The 17992-nt window shown below is 43.6% G+C and overlaps 2 protein-coding genes across 2 annotated transcripts; both read right to left on the reverse strand.

Annotated features, from left to right (window-relative positions):
• Positions 1-2526: 2526 nt before the first annotated feature.
• On the reverse strand, positions 2527-4630 carry LOC127761718 (uncharacterized). The gene is made up of 3 exons (XM_052286047.1): positions 4152-4630; positions 3843-4045; positions 2527-3024 (listed from the first exon to the last, which is right to left on the reverse strand). Exons 1-3 carry the CDS (start codon positions 4420-4422, stop codon positions 2932-2934), a joined length of 567 nt encoding a protein of 188 aa, XP_052142007.1. The 5' UTR covers positions 4423-4630; the 3' UTR covers positions 2527-2931.
• Positions 4631-10297: 5667 nt separating this feature from the next.
• Positions 10298-15677, reverse strand: LOC127763385 (nucleobase-ascorbate transporter 6-like). The gene is made up of 14 exons (XM_052288070.1): positions 15315-15677; positions 13916-14013; positions 13658-13834; positions 13473-13573; positions 13257-13332; positions 13120-13179; positions 12838-13022; positions 12645-12741; positions 12451-12537; positions 12302-12360; positions 12087-12178; positions 11110-11187; positions 10833-10993; positions 10298-10741 (listed from the first exon to the last, which is right to left on the reverse strand). Exons 1-14 carry the CDS (start codon positions 15439-15441, stop codon positions 10523-10525), a joined length of 1617 nt encoding a protein of 538 aa, XP_052144030.1. The 5' UTR covers positions 15442-15677; the 3' UTR covers positions 10298-10522.
• Positions 15678-17992: the final 2315 nt, after the last annotated feature.

A 17992-nucleotide genomic window follows, 5' to 3' on the forward strand; every position in this document is an offset into this window, starting at 1 on the left:
AAACCGGACCCGAGTTAGGTGCAGTAGCTAGTGTGATGCAAGATAAGCAGTCACACTAGCATCGCATGATTCAAAATGAACGTCCGAGATACATCTGAGACTGTAGAAAACACTGTAGCATTTTACTGTGGAAGGGTACTGTTCTAATTGTACTGTGCCAAATCCTTTTTGGCCGTTAGATTTAGACATAGAGGGCTCAGATTGTGTGCAGTCCTAATAGCTACTGTATTTGATCTCAATTCATTAAAACCCTAGAAAACAGGAGAATAAATAAGCATCACCAACAGTCCTTCTATTTTATCCCTATTTCATCTCAAAATCAATTTTGAGGGATTTTAGTGAAAGAAAGCACTCAAACGAGTCCCTTACTCAGTTGCATGATTTTTGGAGTTCTCTTTCCCGAAATATTTGCTCTGTTGATATACGGGAGAAAGCGGCGCCCTTGCCCACTTCCAATCTAGCCGCTCCCACCTTCCTCCTCTCCTGGCGCGGCTTCAGGGGAGCGCCAGGAGATAGTGTGCGCTGACGAAGTAAAACGGAAATTCTTTTGGTAGTTTAATAAGGTCTCACTTTTATTTTTTTTAATAAAATTTAGGTTTTTCTTTAAGATATTACTTATTTTGTTTCCTATTTTGAGTTTATGAAAAAAAACAAATTTTTAGAGGTTATATGTAATCTCTTGGTGATGCTCTAATGATGTCATCTCCAGTGCACTGCACGGGAGTTCAAGTAAAGAAAAAAATATGCGTATTCCATTCGTCGGTAAATATACAAAACTCGATTACTTGTGCACGAATATTCCCGTTGGAGCGTCAATGCAAATCTAGGAACTGAGGACATGTTTGTCACGGCTCCAGCTCCAACTCCACCTCTTCCGGAGCTGGAGTTCAACTAAACAGTTTCAGCTCCACCTCAAATAGGAGCGGAGCTAGTGTTCTATCATAAAATGAACTAGAAAGGTGGAGCTGGGTTTAGACAGCTCCACAACTTTACTCCAGACCCAACTCTTGAAGCTAAATTTAGAAGTTAGAGTTCTACCAAACAAGCCCTGAGATGCGACCAACCCAGCGCCTGGTATGTCTTTCAATAAAGGCTGCCATCGCCAAATCATGGTTTTCTTAGACAAAACCATCAGAAGCTCACTTGGTAGTTGGTACGGAACGATCAAAATGCTGGAAGAAGTTAAAGCCTCCAAAAGAATCCAAACAGGTGGGCTAATTTCATGGGCTAATGTTTAGCCCTCAACTTTTAGCCTCAAATTAGCCCTCAAGGATCCAAACAGGTGGGCTAATTTTGAGCTAATGTGAATTAGCCCCCCTCAAAACATTAGCCCCTTCAAGGGGTGCTAATGAGGCTAATTATGTGTGGGGACCATCAAAAGGCAGCTCTATCTCCTTCTCTCTCCTCTCTTTCTACTATTTCTCTACCTTTTAGCCTTGAATTAGCCTATGGATCCAAACGTACCACCCTAGGCTAATGTTTAGCCTACCAATTCATGACTAAATATTAGCTCTCAAAATTAGCTCTGGGCTAATCTTTTAAACAGGGCCCAAGTACACTGCAGATGTGCCGTGATGCCATCCAAATTCCATGGATAAGGATCATCCAAATTCCTCTGATTCTCGAGCTACGGCTGATGTTTGTTCCGTGGCTTTAACTGAAAATCAAAAGTGCCGCTCATCTGATGTCAGGGACTGCACGTGCCGGGCAAGCTTTTGCCATGTCCACCAGCACAAGGGCCCTGAAGCCTGGCCTGGGACGTCCATACCAAGATGATAAGATGAAGGAAACATGCCAAATAGTACCAGTCGTTCATGTTTCGTCATCCATCATTTTTGTTCGCGGCCGAATTGAATCCTGGAGGATGAAGTGCCGAGGAGATACATTTTGGTGCTTTTGTACAGTGTTACTGCAGGAGCAACACTGCAAATTAAAGTAGAGGCACTGAGCCGGCGAGGGGCCGCAGCGTGCAATGGCTGGGATGTCCTGTGGTGGCTGGTAACTGGTAAGCACCAGCCATCAGGCACTCACTCGCTCTAGAAGTTGGGGCTAATTAGCTGCATTAACAAGTGGTTAGTAGCTGACAGTATTTAATTTCTGCGAGCTGGTGCTAGCAGAGAGCCAGAAGACTACCTATATCCTTCCGTAACAAGTGGCTTGCCGTTAATATACAGTGGGACAGTGAGACTGTCAGCTCATGTGTTCTTCTGAGGCATGCATGTGAAAACAAACAACTGGTCTACTGCGTCAATGCATAACTCAGCCTGGTAGAGTGGTAGGTAATGTTGGCCTTGGCTTGTGGGCATCTTGATTTGAGACATTTACCACTTGTCCTGTTAGGACATCACGAACAGCTTAAACAAATGTTTGATATCCCAATAGGCAATCGCCGACGCGAATCAGCATGATGAGTTTCCAACCTCCGAATGCTCTGATGATGCTGATTCCACCATCTGCAGGTGCATCTCGGCATCTGTCACTGGGCACTGAGCTTATGATTGCGAAATTTGGCATCAAGAATTATACTTGTATAAACAGATTAACATCCTTAAAAAACTATGATCATGAAATGCGCTCGATTCCCATTTGTAGGAGAGCATCAAGTACAGAGTTTTTCTGGCTTTTTTTTTCTCTTTTTTTCTGGAGCAACATTGTTCTGATTCCAGGTGCAAATGTATCAAGAAAGAAAAAACGAGCAACCTCACAACAAGGCCCCATCAAAGCCTGAAAATTTACACGGATTCATCAGGGCCAGAGTTTCCCGAGCAGCCCTGTCATCCTGAGGTGTCAAACTCAACTTCACAGTGTGCAAACGCGCCAACCTTTGCAAAGCTAATCAAGGCCGGGTGAAACACCGAAAAATACAGATTCACCGCTCGACGATTAACCATCGTATGATCGTGTTCTATGCTTGACGCCATTGGCAGGGCATCAGCTCCCCGTCGTTTCGTCGATGCTGTGCAGCGAAGGCCGCCATTGCCGGTGCCGCGCGCTGGAGCTCCGGTTGCTGTCCTGACGCGCCAACTGCAATCAGGTGGGTAAACAGTAGAGTAATCAGAAAAGATGGAACCTTTGCATGTTGCCGCGGTCTCAGAAGTGGTAAAGAATCTCGCAATATGGTCCTGGAAACCTGACACTAGTTGCTACTCCACTCACTAAATTTAGAGAAACCAACTATTAAAACCAGTTGGCCCCATAGGGCCACAACCTTATAATCTTATTGAATGCATGTCACTTGGAGGTTGGGAATAGGTAGTACTGTATTCTCAACTGGGCTCATTAAGACGAGGACTCTTGATTTCCGTGATTACTAGGGAGATTCAGCGGTTGCAAAAATCTTAAATGGAAATCCCAAAACCAAAAAAAAAAGAACACTTCTTTTGGATGATAAAGTCAGATAGACAGAAGTTAAAAGGAGATAGAGAATCATGGAAGGACACGGTGATCGCGAGGAACAACTAACTACAGCATCTGAGAGAGACAATTTAGGCTGAGTTCGGATGGGGGAGGGAACCCAACTTCTGCGCACGGAAAACGGAACAATCCATTAACGCGTGATTAATTAAGTATTAACTATTTTTTAAAAAAAGAAATTAATTTGATTTTTTTAAGCAACTTTTGAATAGAAACTTTTTATAAAAAATACACCGTTTAGCAGTTTGAAAAGTGTGCACGCGGAAAACGAGGGGAAGGTGATGGGAAAAGGTGCATGCGAACACAGCCTTAAAGAAGTAGTAGGAGCATGTATCAATCATGCCACGGACGTGCATGGGAGCATCGAACAAAAAGTGGTTGGATTAAAGCAGGACAGGTTACTACCACTCTGATCCATGTAAACCCACCTGATCAAGACTCGCATCCAACGCCGCCTCGTCGTCGAAGTTGTCGCTGTCGTTGTCGTTCTCCTCCGCGGCCTCATCCGCCTCCGCCGCCGCCGAAGCGGCGGCGCGTGCCTTGCTCTGCAGCTTCTGCCTCGACTCCTCCAGCTGCTGCTGCGCCTTCCTCACCTTCTCCTCCTTCCTCGCCTGCACCGCCTTGGTCACCTCTGCAACAAAAATCACAACAAATGCATTCGGTTTAGTCGCACGAAGAATTAACCGAAGCGAAGGAAGAAGGAGATTAAAGGGCGAGTGAGTGATGTATACGCATACCGTGGGTGGTGATGAGGCGGTAGGCGTGGCCGAGGAGGAGGGTCTCCTTGGGCTTGAGGAGCTTGACGCGGGTGAGGCGCACGGTGCGGCGCGCGCCGCCGTCGCCGTCCTGGCGCTCCTCGGCGACGCGGAGCGTGACGAGCGCGATGTAGTGCCCCGGGTTGGCGCGCATCACCTCCGCGGCGCTGGTCGACCAGCACAGCCGCTCCACGCGCCCGCCCGGGTGCTGGATCACCACCGCCGCCGCCTCCGCCGCCTGGCAATTCCCCATCCTCTCCCCCCCGCAACGCTCGATCACACACGGTTAGCTAGCCGAGCCCCCACCGCTATACGGGAACGGGAGGGAGGCGCGCGCGAGGTGGACACGGCACAGTGAGCAGCGCTGCAGCAGCAACTGCCCGAGCGACGAGGTGGTGTAGTGGTATATATGGAGAGTGGACTTGACCAACACGTATCCTGTATGTATCCACCTCCTCCCCCGCTGCTGTCTTCGGCGCACCTACCGCTCAAACGCGCCGCCTGCTCCTATATGTGGTCGTGACCTGCGAGTCGCGGCAGAAAAAAAAAAAGAAATTTAAAGAGGGGAGGTCCCTCCAAACAATTTAAAGAAATTATGTGTTAGAAATTAAACACGGGATCTCGAAGTTGAAATCACACAACTCTTACTTCTGCACCATCAAGTGCATCACAGAGTAGCGGCAACCCACCACCTACCTGGGGTCAAAATGGTTAAAAAATAGACGAAAATAATTTTAATGTTTTTATTTTCATTTTCATACTTTTCTTAACTGGAATAGAAATAGAAAACCTCATATTATTGAATATGATAACAACTCAACAACGAACACTTTCCCTTTTTTTTCCAAAAACAAGTTTGATAACCGAAAAATTTCCGATACGTTTTTATCCCTACTCCCTCCGTTTCAAAAAAAAAAAAAGAGGCAAACCCTAAGTTTCCGTGTTTAACTTTGACTGTCCGTCTTATATGAATTTTTTTTATAATTCGTATTTTTATTGTTGTTAGATGATAAAACATGATTAATATTTTATGTGTGACTTGTCTTTTTATTTTTTTATAATTTTTTTAAATAAGAAGGACGGTCAAACGTTGGATACGGAAAACAGGATTTATTTATTTATTTATTTTTTGAAGGAGGGAGTACGTAACAGCCAGCGCATGGGCAGAGCTACGAGGCTACGAGCAGCTAACGCGAGCGAGCGAGCGTGCGCGGTGCGGATTACGAGCAGGAGGCCAACCCGCCCGGGCGCGGCGCGCGCGGGGGGGGGGGGGGGGGGGGGGGGATCGGTCGTTTTCCCGTGCGAGGCGCGAGGGGGCCACCGTTTTTCCGTGGAGCGACGCGCACGTGAACGCGGGGGTTGGCACGTACATGTTCCGGGGCGGTTGTTTGTACTCGTCGGGAACGGGAAGCTCTGCCTTTCTGACGTTGTGGCCGCGTAAACGAACAGTGTGGTGCACAGTGCGGAGATGGGAACACACCCGTGCGTGTCGCATCGGCCATCGGCGCCGGTCGCTTTCGCGGGTTCGTCGTGCGGTTTGGACCATGAAAAGCCAAGCCAAACCGACCGAGCCATCAGCCTACTACTACTACTGCTACTATGCCCTTTCGGGCTAGCTTCACCCGTGCGGCTTGCTTCCGATTCCTTTTCTTTTTCTACCGTTTTTTGCATTGAGAGTTTTGAGTGGGGGTCGCTGTCCTATGTACGTACGTTTGGATCGATTCACTGGTGTAGCTAACTCAACCCATGCTGGTAACGGGGCTAAGGATTTGGCGAACAATTGTGAAGTTTTGTATGGTGAAGTTGCGAAGAGCTGCCAAACTTGTGCCAAAACGTTGTATTCTAGCAGTGCCACTAGTAGAGAACTTTGGGCGTATTCATCTGTAAGAGAATCTTCCATTTTTTTTGTTTTTGTATACATCTAATGCATGCCAAAGATAGAGCCGGCCACACAATCTTTTCTTTTACGTAACTGGATTTTTAGTCCTCTGAAAGATGCTACTAGAATTAGCTCAGGAGCAACACGAACACATGCATGGATTAAGTGAAGTCAGCTCTTGTCCGGTAGCCAAATATTCTGGTCCACATGTCAATTGGCGACCACTACCTAACTAGCTATGGAAGAATTAATTAAAAAGGGAAAGGCTTTGCCATTTACATCGGGCACCAAAATGTTACAAACTTACAATATGTACTAGTATAATATGCGATGCAAAATGCAGTCTAGTTCCATGACGTCTTCGAGGCTCCTTCGTTAATTTTGTTTACAAACGTCACAGAGAAGTTCCATGATGGATGGCACATATCATGGCCCAAAATACTGCTTCTATCACAGTTCTGTGATCATGGCTTGGTCTTCAGTATTTTTTTTTTGGTTCTGCACTCTGCGGTTTGCTGATAATGGAATAGACTACCTTATGATTTGCGACGACAATGTCTTCTGGTTACCGTCCAACCAGCAACATCCTGAAAACAAGCTAGTCCAATTTAGTATTTTAATTGTATCCTAAATGCTTCTCATGGAAGAGGGAGAGAATAAGCGAACAGGCCTGTTTTAAAAACAGAGTTTAGCTGAGGTGTTTGCAGTCTATCAAAATATGAAGTTCCGAATGAGATTATAGGTGTCATGGGCCAGGGGAACCGATAAGCATCGATCTCACGATGTTTAGTCAATTAGGGCCACTCCATTTTTGCGCTGATCTTCATCCTGATTACATGGTGAGGGTCAACACTCAACAACGGCAACGCAGTTATCAAGGCAAGTTAAACGTCAGTATCTTGCGGCGTGATGTCAAGATCGAGTGTCACGTAATCCCACAGGGCTGTTTCGACGACCCAAGTGCTGATGAATTTAATGAGGCCATGTGCTCTGCTTCGTGCGAGAGGCTGCCTTCTCGCACACCCTCAGGCCCATGCCGTCTTCCTCCGTACTACTTCCGTCAAGGGAAAAAAAGTTCTAGAACAGAATGTAACATATTCTTATACTATAAATTTAAGATATACTCGATTATATTTTTCAATAATAAAAGCTTTTATTAAACTTAGTCAATTACATCAAAGTGGTACAGTTATCCTGAGAACACCTCTAACCTCTACATAACACATACAGCTGAACATACAAAACCACACTTAAAAAGAAAAAAAATAATACTAACATGGAGTGTCGAGGACCATCAATCAAAGACTAAATTGCCACCCATTAATTACATACTCCCTCTGTTCTTAAAAAGACAAACCCTAAATTTCCGTGTCCAACGTTTGACTGTCCGTCTTATATGAAATCTTTTTATAATTAGTATTTTCATTGTTGTTAGATGATAAAACATGATTAATATTTTATGCGTGACTTATCTTTTTAATTTTTTTCATATTTTTTTTAAATAAGACGTACGATCAAACGTTGGACACGAAAAACCAGGGTTTGTTTTTTTTTTGGAACGGAGGGAGTACACTCCAAGCATATATGTTTAGCTTCGTAGTACTAGAATGTCTCACATCTACTACTGTTTGTCTTTTTAAGGGACGGAAGCTACTGCTGCTGCTGCCGTTTTGGATGCGTCACACATCGACCAGTTGACTGACAGGTGGGCCAAAAACCGAGTTGGCCACCATCGTCAGTGACATATCCGAGAGCTGACTGCACCAGTCAGGATTCAGGAAACATAGGATGGGGTATTGGGGTTTGCTATGCCCATGTGTACGACATGGTGATGGCATGTTACGCAGGGACATCTTCCTTTGCAAGTTGCGATCTTGCAACAGAGGCAGCATAGTGTATGTTTGTTTCCTGTGATGCTGAGATGCGCACAGGCGAGGACCGCATCGCTGTCAGTGTGCTCACGCACAACTGCACATCGACCGGGCAGCCCGTAAATCGTGTGCAATTGCGTGGCTAGTTTGACAATGTTTCTGACTTTTTTGTGTCATTAGCTCTTTGTGCACGGATGGAACAGTTGAACAGGATAGCGAAACGGTGAAACGATGAAGCACATATGTTTGTTGCCTTCGGTGCGTTGCTTGCCATGGAGCGCAAGTGGGAGATTTGGCGATCGTGTTGTTGGCTCTGCGATGCAATTGATAATGCGATTGCGGCAAATGCATGGGCCAACGAAGGCCAGGCCCACTCGAATCATTTCGGCAATAATGCGTGCACATTTACAGCACATGCACCTGAGCCATACATTTATTCAGACAAGGCTTGTATATACTTCTATCTGTTATAAATTTTCCATTTCTTTGACTGAACTAATCTTGGACTAGAGGCCCAAAACCATGCCAGAAAAATAAATTGCAGTAGCTCGACCAGGGACCATACGTTCGCAACTGGGCAAACTTGTAGTGTAAAAATTAAACTTACTAGTATTGAATATCACATATCATAACATCACGAATACAGATAGATTATATTTTGTTTGTTTATTTTGAGATGGAGAGAATACCATTATTAATCTGTATCCTCCTCACTAGCAATAGTAATTCAGTACTGGCACCAAGTGTCATTTATCTGTTCATCAGTGCTAATAAACCCTGTGACTGTGAGGCTGTGACCCTCATCATCATCGCCTTTTCTGCTTGATGGTAGTGCGTTTGTGTCAGTGGTGGTGCCGACTGCCGAGCCCGTGTCCGTGCAGTGCCGATCGGCGTTGGCAGCATCTGGGGCGGCGGTTTTGTCAGGTTTCAGGGCCGTGAGAACGCCTCCTATCTGTCGAACGGTGGACGGAAGCAAAGCAATGATCGCCGTGGGTGTTGGTGGTCCAACGACTGTCGTGAGCCGTGACCACACCCCAAATGGCCGATCGATTAGCATCGCTGCATCATCCTCTCTCGGTTAGCCCCCATCTGCTTGCTGTTTCCTGTAGATTTGCCGGTTTCCTCCTTGGTTGCGTGCGTCAGAAAGACGGGAACGCAAAATTCTGGGAGTAACATGACGAAATTTCTTCCTTCGCTGAAGGCGATCGTTTTAGGCTATTGCTATCAGATGGAGGCGGCTCAGCTGAAGATCTTTGCATATTTGTGAAGTACTAGTAGTCCATGTGTGATATGGTCGTATGGCACAAAGATTTGGCGCGATAAACTGACAAGGGCAGTCCACATGATTTCACATGGGAAGTACCATTTCTTTATCAAACTCCAATTCCTATCTTGTTTCGTTTCCGCGAAAATCTCTCTCGTTCTGATCAGTGGGCAAGATACACAGCAAACGGAGGTAGATACTTCCCATCCATCAAACGATGAAAAGACATTCCGATGCATCACGCATTTGACTATCGGAGGGTATCAAAAGAACAACAGGCCATGACAAATCTGCAACAGTTCTCTTCGTGTTCATGGCATAACATGGCAAAATAGCCGGGGCCAACCTTAACAACCAGATCAAAGAATGTTGAGAACATAATCTAATCTCTAGAAATCATAGATGCAATAATATACAAGCACATGCGGGATATACCGCTATAGGGTCACGGATGGATCATTGGAGAGCAAGCCATGAATCGGTACAAACAAGAGAATGTTGTCAATGAACAGGTCTTATCCACACGTCGGACATCAGGACACGCATAGTAGTTCTGAGCGGGCGAAACCACAATCTGAACATTTTACCTTTAGGTAGACCTAGAAAACGAACCACGAGTAATAACTCAGGAGTATATAATCTACATCTACAGAGTGCTAGCATAATCGAGAAGAAATAATTAAGAAAATTTTCATCAAGCAGTACACGGGGAGTAAGCATCTGAAATGTAATTTTCATCAAGCAGTACACGGGGAGTAAGCATCTGAAATGTACTGCAGTTGCTGCACTAGTAAAATTACCAGCTACGGCTACGTTCTGTCAACAACTCCACAGGAATAGGTCATATCGGAATCCATTGCTAACAGAGCACAAGAAGTACCAACCACAATAAAGATACCATTCCATTGTATACTAAAGCCTACATACAGATTTTAGCTTCACTGGTATGATCATACAATGATACTTCCTCCATTTTTCTTTATTTGACATCCAACGTCAAACAAAAAAAAATAGAGGTAGTATTAAAATGGCGTTGTCAATCCATTCAACTCCTTTCTAGGTGAGATAGCCCACATGATGTAAGAATCAAGAGCCATTTTCATGTGCAAATGAGTAGCCAAAATTTCCTACTATTGCCCCCAGATAGGTTAAAATATACATCCGTGCCATAATTCCACCAATATTTTTTTGTTCATACCACAGGATTCCCTTTTGTTTAAAGGTCTACGATTTCCACATACCTAGAGAATTCAGGCCAACAGTTTGCCACTTCCAGGGAACCTGTTCATAAGGGACAGACAGTACACAGTAACCTACTCTTGCATTAGCCACGGTATGCTCATACTGATGGGAAGAACTTGTTCAGGTTGAACGGCAGGGAATAGAACTCCTCGCTTCTTGTGTCAGTCCTGTATGATCGGAATTTATCCCACCAATGGTGTCCTCGATCTTTTCTGACAGAACTATCATGCCTGTGAATCGTGTTGTCCAGCAAATATGCAACAAAGCCAGCAACGAATGCCTTTGACGAGAATATGACATTCACGATGTCATTGAACTGTACAAGTTAATGAATCAAGTGATTAATAACTCAAAAGCAAGACTATTACTTTTACAGAAAATATACTAAAGATCATGATGTTACTTACCCATCTTGAGTGTGTATGAACAGGACCATAACCAGCAACAGATGTGTACTCGTTGAAGTACTGAGGAACAGAAAGGCCCATAAAAACTGAGAACCCGAGGATGAACTTGGTCCTGAAACTATTGAGATTGCAGAACTGAAGGAAACCAACCCCAGCAGAACCTGTTGACAACGTACAACACATCTTTAATAAAAACATAAAACTATCTTGTAGTGCAGACTACAAGTGAAAAGAGAAGTGCAAACATAAGTAGCCTGAATCATTCCCTTCCACCTACCGACATATGCAAAGAAGATACAATAGAGAGCTGCAAAGATCGGCGGAGGTATTGATGCAAAGACAGCTCCAAATTTTCCTGAGTAAAAGAAAAGCATTATTAGTACAACATAAATGTGCTTAATAAAATGATCATAGCCAAATTATTTGCTATGCATAATGCTATGCGCTTTGAATAAGACAGTGGTAAAAAAATCGTGTGGATGCAAAAGAGATTTAAGCTACTTTTAGCTGTATTGCATGAATTAGAAGCTTACTTTTCATCCTATATTTGTTTCTTTTGAATCTAACATAATCTGACCATATCACAGTTATGCAACCGAATCAGCTCTAATATCCCAAAATCATATAGTTACAGAAACACTTTTGTCTTCTAAAATGAGAATCCAGGCATCGTCGACAGGTATGTGCTAAAGTCATTCTTAAATTAGAATTTAGAAATGCATAATAATTGATGGCTGAACATTCAATACAACAGAAGCTATAGCAAAGGGTAAAAGAGAGAGTTAGCACAGTAATGGTTGTACTAAATGTTAAACAGTGAAATAAAATGAGCATTATAACTTAGGGATAATATGCTGGATTATCTTAGTTCAGTTTATTCAGTAGACTGGTTTGGTGTTATGATGTGTCCATCCTTGGAAAACATGTTTGTAATAAGTTTGCCTTGGAATTTCAAAAAATAGTCAATATCTTTAAGCATCAACCTTTGATCATATTCAAGCACAGTTCTCAGATGTTTTCTTGAGTTAAGACACCACATATACTAACAGCCCAGGAAAACTGAAGGGAAGATCCCCCTATCCAAATACTACTGTTAGTATAACTAATCCATGCAACACTTACATAAGATTAATAATTTGGAAGCTTTAGTGGATACGCTGTTAATTTATTTTAGTACATACCTAGAACATCCATCTCCGATGACCTACTAGATTTCCAAAAAAAAATTATAAGATTCGCAGGTAACATACTTACCCAGAATAGAGAAGAATATCATGAAACCAGCTGATATCTGCACCACTCTTCGGCTACCAACACGTGTCAAAGCTAGCAATCCAGCATTTTCACTACAGGTAAGGAAAAGAATGGTTGTATCAAATGAAATTAGATGTATTCTAATGAGAATGGAAGCTGTACCAAGATGAACATAAAGATCCATTCCCCCACGAGGTACCCATTCTAATGCTTACACTGATACAGAAGAACCATTTCCAGTCCCAAATAGCCCATCCAACAAAATGCCAATGCCCTACAGCAAGATGAATTATATATGCTTCAAGTTGACTCCAGATTTGCAAATTATCAAGACAAACTTGGAACATGGTGGATAAGCATTTACCTGCCAACCAATTCCACGGCTAAGTACAGAGGGTGGGAGAGGTGTGGCACTAGCATACCTTGAAACAGCAATGAAAGCACCAGTAGACTACAAAAATAATAGTTCAGGAGTTCATAACTCATTACTTCAGAATCCTCAGATTGAAATGAAGTGCTGAAGTATTATTTGATTTTCCCAAGAGCATGGGGCCATACCTCCACCAGAGCAACAAATGAAGCAGCCATCATTGCAAAAGCTTCACCAGCATCAAAAGTTGGAGCACCCCATTGAAAGGGATAGGGAACTCTTATCCTGTCATTGTAGTTGTACAGAAGATAGGAAGCGGTCATGTTACTTTTACAACGAGAGTGGCACCAATGGAACAGTCATATTTTTCAAAAATATTACCAAGGAGCACCACCAATTATTCCAGAACGGTCAGTTCGGCAATGAAACTGGGTCTTTGGTGGTGCATTCCTGTACGCGCCTCCAACTGTGAGCAGATATGCATAGAGCCACACTATAGGAATAGTGAACAGAACAGCAAAACGGTCGAAGATAGACTTCATCATGTGTATAGCATGAGGCAGGTACTGCAAAAATGAAACAATAAAAAGGAAAAAGGAAAGTTGGAGCACAGCGATGCTAGGTGAAGAAGGTGGCAACTACATGATGGAAATAAATGCGTACCATTGCGAAGATCACCAGGAGGATAAGTTCTGGAAGACCAATCTCAACACACTTGGCAACCTGAGCAGTTAGTCTAAGATGAGCAATACAATATTTTAAACAAATATGGAGTCTTGAGTGGAAACACAATACTTTACCGAGGGAAAACCAAGCTCATAAAGTCCAAAGCCGACTAGCATCACCAGTGGAGCAGCTGACAATGGACTCAGATACCTGAAAGAAATCCAGTACATAGTAATGAGACTGAAAACAAGATATTTTTTTCTGCAAGATCATTTCTTGTGAGTACCTCTGAAGCAGCTACTTGATTAAGAGAAAAAACAATGCCAATTACCAATGGTTCACCTCAGTACCTTGCAACATTACGCCAAAGGCCACTGAAACCAAATATGATTTGTAGAGCAGAAGCCACAATCAATGCACCTTGTGTTCCACGCATGATTCGGAGGAATTTCTTCACATAAAAATAGGTGATCCATCAGGTCAAGAAACACAAAAACAATATCTGAAAGTAAGTAGCTACTGATTTTTAACATACTGTGTGTGGATTTGGTTCGTTGGCATAACGACCAGCAAGGATGATTGAGATGGTTGGTACAACAAATGTGTATGATCCACCAATCACCGCAGGTAATCTGGTTCCAAAGAAACTCTGCAAAAGGGTGTTAATCCCAGCCACAAACAGCAATGTTTGGATAACAACAGCCTTGTCCTCCTAACACAGTAAGAAATACTGTTAGTCTTGATTGATGGCTCAAGTCAAAAGAAACACAAACAGGTAAATGTGTAATCTCACATTGTTTCCTCCCATCTGCGGAACGAGTGCAGTTGGTATGATAACTGTAGTTCCCAGCATAACCAGATAATGTTGGAAACCAAGAAGAATGGCCTCAGCTGCATTTTAAAAAATTGCATACAACAAAATACTTCAGAACCAAGTTTCTAACTAAAACCATACAAATGTTATAAACAGCATAAGGTGGAAATGTATAACAAACAACTTTTATAGTGGGATAGCAGATAGGGGAAGAAGCCATACTTGGCAACATATAAAAATGCTGTAGTTAACCGTAACGTATGTAGTTTCGAAAAAGAAAAAGTAACGTAATATAAGAAGACAATAAGCCAATTTTGAAGAAAGATCAAAAAATATCAAAACTAACGATTACATCATACAGTGCAGATGAGTTTCATCCTTTAGAACTCTTGCGAGTGTTGTTCGTTCAAGTTCATGCCTCATGCCTTGGGAATACAAATTCAAAAGAAAAACGTGACAGGGACTTATCTAATAAATACGTGAAATCATGCACAAAGAGATAAAATCTCTGTTAAAAAAACATGAGAACGAATGGAACTCAAAGCGACAACGATTTTTCGATATGGATAGTATCGTCTGGAACTAGTAACTATCAAGAAAGTACATGCGAATTCCACTACATATAACACGCCAACTATGGATAGCAACAATATGTAGTACTAGTACTTAACAAAAAAAGAGCACGGTGCATGTGAAAACACTGGAGCAAGTCAAAGCAAAATTTAATAGAACTGAAATTACCCAACAAAATTCCATAGTATTACTGGATTCTTGAATATTCCATCCACACAAGTCTCCATCACGCTGACATTGATATAAATCGAGGCAACAGCGAAACATGATCGAGAGAATCGGAATCAGTCTGAAGAATGAGCATCAAACTGGCACCAAAACCCCGGTTCCTACAACGCTTTCCAACAATTCTAGGTCCCATCTGGTGGGTTGATCCGTTCATGGTTGGTACCCGCGACTAGAATCAAACGAGTCAAACCTTTTCAGCATCACTAAATAAACTAATGCGAGGTGTTATTAAATAGCCGGGAGAACAAAACGAAAAGGCAAATCGCTTTTAAGAAAGCGTATCAAGTTCCTAATGAGGAAAGCTCGAGCAGATCTATCAACTCCCTCGCAAAAACAACAACAGCAACAACTCAAGCGCAGCAACGAAGCACCCCCGCGTAGTAGTAAACGCAAGCACGCAAACCACCACCACCGACGCGAGGAAGCAGGAGCCTCGCGAAAACGACGCGAGGAAGCGGAGAACCATCGCTATCGCGATCGACCAACCGGAAACAGAGAGCGAACGATAAACCCCGACAAGAGCGGGGGGGGAAGCGTGCGGAGAAAAAATTGGGCAGGGAGGGGGTTTGGTTCTCACGCCACGGAGGAGGGCTGGTGATGCAGTAGGAGACGCCGGGGAGCTGGTCCTTGACGGGGTGCGGCGTCAGCTCGTCGTGCTTCGGCGCCGGCGCCGCCCCTCCCCCTCCCCCACCTCCTCCGGCCATCTCGCCCCCCGCGCGGCCACCACCACAGCACAGCACAGGCGCAATGCGAGTCGAGTCGAGACGAGACGAGACGAGAGCGGCGGTGGTAGTAGAGGAGAGTGGAGTGGAGTGGAGAAGTGGTGGCAGAGCAGTACAGCGGCAGTAGTAGCGCGTCTAGTACTACCCGGTGGATCAGAGTAGTAGGGGGGAGGAGAGACGCGAGCCGGGTGCCGTGTGAGGAGGGAGACGGCAGAAGCGGTCAAAAAAGCGCTTGCCGCAGCGGGTGGCAGGAGGGGCGCAGCAGGGAGCGGTTGTTTTGTTCTCTTCTCACCCCCACCACCGCACCACACCACGCATCGTTTTTCTTCTCTCTTTTTTTTTTCCCCTTCTCTCTTCGCCTTGTGGGAGGACAGTTCACGCACACCCCACAGCGCTCCAAAACCGCATTTATGCCCGTGTTGTTTTGCGTGTGTGCGTGTTCGAGCTGTGCGAATCTCCCCAGTCTCATCTCTCTCTCTCTCTCTCTCTCTCTCTCAGCGCGTCAAATTTTGCGGGTAAAGGGAAGGTTGGGATAATTCACATTTGATTCAGGGGGGTTGTGGTGTGGATTTGATTCGCCTGAGCTTTTTGGTACGGTGCCGTTTTGCGCAGCATGGTTTGCTGTGCATTTGTAGGTTTTGAGTTTGGGCAGTAGGGAAAGGACGAGTTGGTCATGGATTGTGCGTGAAGAAAAAGATTTCTTATTGCAGATCACTCCTACGAGTACGATGGCGTAGCACAGTGGTTCTCACAGTGAAGAGATGAGTGGGACTCTCGTCTCTCTTTAGCAGTACTCTCTCCGTACCTAAAGAAGTGAGTACTCCCTAGGTCAAAAAAAAAAAAAAGCCAAACCCTAGGTTTTCGTGTCCAACTTTGAAATTTTTTTATAATTTGTATTTTTATTGTTGTTAGATGATAAAACATGAATAATATTTTATGCGTGACTTGTCTTTTTAATTTTTTTATAATTTTTTCAAATAAAACGGATGGTCAACGTTGGACACGGAAACCAGGGTTTGTCTTTTTTTGGAACGGAGGTAGTACCTTCTTTTCCGTTGGGACAGGAGGGGAGACTAAGAGGCATGTTTCAGAAGTTTTAGCTGGTACAGCTTATCTCAGAATCGGAAGCTTTCTTAAACAGTTTAATTTTTTTACATTCTGAAAAGCTATAATTGTAAAATCAGAAAACAAATCACAAGCCAAAAGCTAAGAAATGAAGCTTTTTCAGATTCTCGGAGCGGCTACTAATCAGTTGAAACTTAAAAATTTTAAAATTTTTAAGTTTCTTCAATCAGGCTATAGGAGAGAAATGTGGCTACTCCATGTGAGTAGTACTAGCATTAGTATTATTGTGGCATAGTAGTATGGGGCATTGGGGTAGGGCAGAGGAGCGAGAATGGAAAATGGATGGGAGTATACTCTATTTTTTTTCGCGCTTTCCCGTGTCTCGTTCCAAGGGAAGAGAGGTGAAAAGAGGAGGCAAGTATGCTTTCGACCTGTACGCAAAGTTGCGTCGCCGTACTATTCCCTATCATTGTGTTACTTGGTTGTTTTCTCTCACCGCTACAGTGCTTTGCTTTTTTTCGCCGGGACTTGGTTATTTCGCCATTTTTCGGTGAGAATGATTAGTCACGGGTTCACAGAACATACAGATCGTACGTGAAATTCGCAATGGTGAATCACAGGAATGAAAAAACGGAGGAATAGAAAAAACATAGGATTCTGATAGGAATGTAAGTGTAAAACAGAGTATTGCAAAACACAGAAAAAACATAGGAACGATCGTTTGATTGGACCACAGAAAAAACATAGAAATTTAATGAGAGATAAAGACTCAAAGGATCTACCTCTTGTTAAAATTCCTCCAAAACTTATATAGGAAGAGATATTCCATAGGAATTTTATAGGATTCCATAGGGTTCATTCCTTTGATTTAAAGGGCTTTGTAGAAAAAATTCCTATAGAAATGAAATCCTTTAAAATTCTTATGAATTTTATTTGAATCAAAGGGGGCCTCATTCTTGTACTCTTGGCTTCTTGGGCTCTTGGCCGCCGGAGTAGTCGTCGCCTACCATAAGCATTAAGCAAAAGTGTAGTTTTGGTAGGGGGCACCTGACCGTGCGTGATCAAGGGATCCAAGTAACTCCAATAAATTTATTATCAGATCAGATGGCATTTTAGAACTAGAAGCACTCATGTTTAAGTACCACACGGCCGCATTAAATTAGAAAGATTGGATTGCATGGAGATCTCGACCATGCGAGAATTCGTGTGAAGCCTGGGGATTTGTTTGTTTGAGACGACCAATGAGGCAGCTGGCTGGCAAATTGGCATGTGGAGCTCTCGCCCTCGAACGAGTACAAGAGAAGCGAGCGAGAGCAGATGCTGCAGCAAACATGAAAGTGAATGGGACTTGGAGAAATAAATGCACATATTAATGGCTCTCACGCTATACTTTCCACATTTATGATTATGAGTTGACTAATTTTACCCTGCATGGAAAACCACCGTGCGGGTAGGAGTAAAAACACAT

The sequence above is a fragment of the Oryza glaberrima genome, chromosome 2 (genome assembly GCF_000147395.1).
Source record: "Oryza glaberrima chromosome 2, OglaRS2, whole genome shotgun sequence".
Lineage (NCBI taxonomy): Eukaryota > Viridiplantae > Streptophyta > Magnoliopsida > Poales > Poaceae > Oryza > Oryza glaberrima.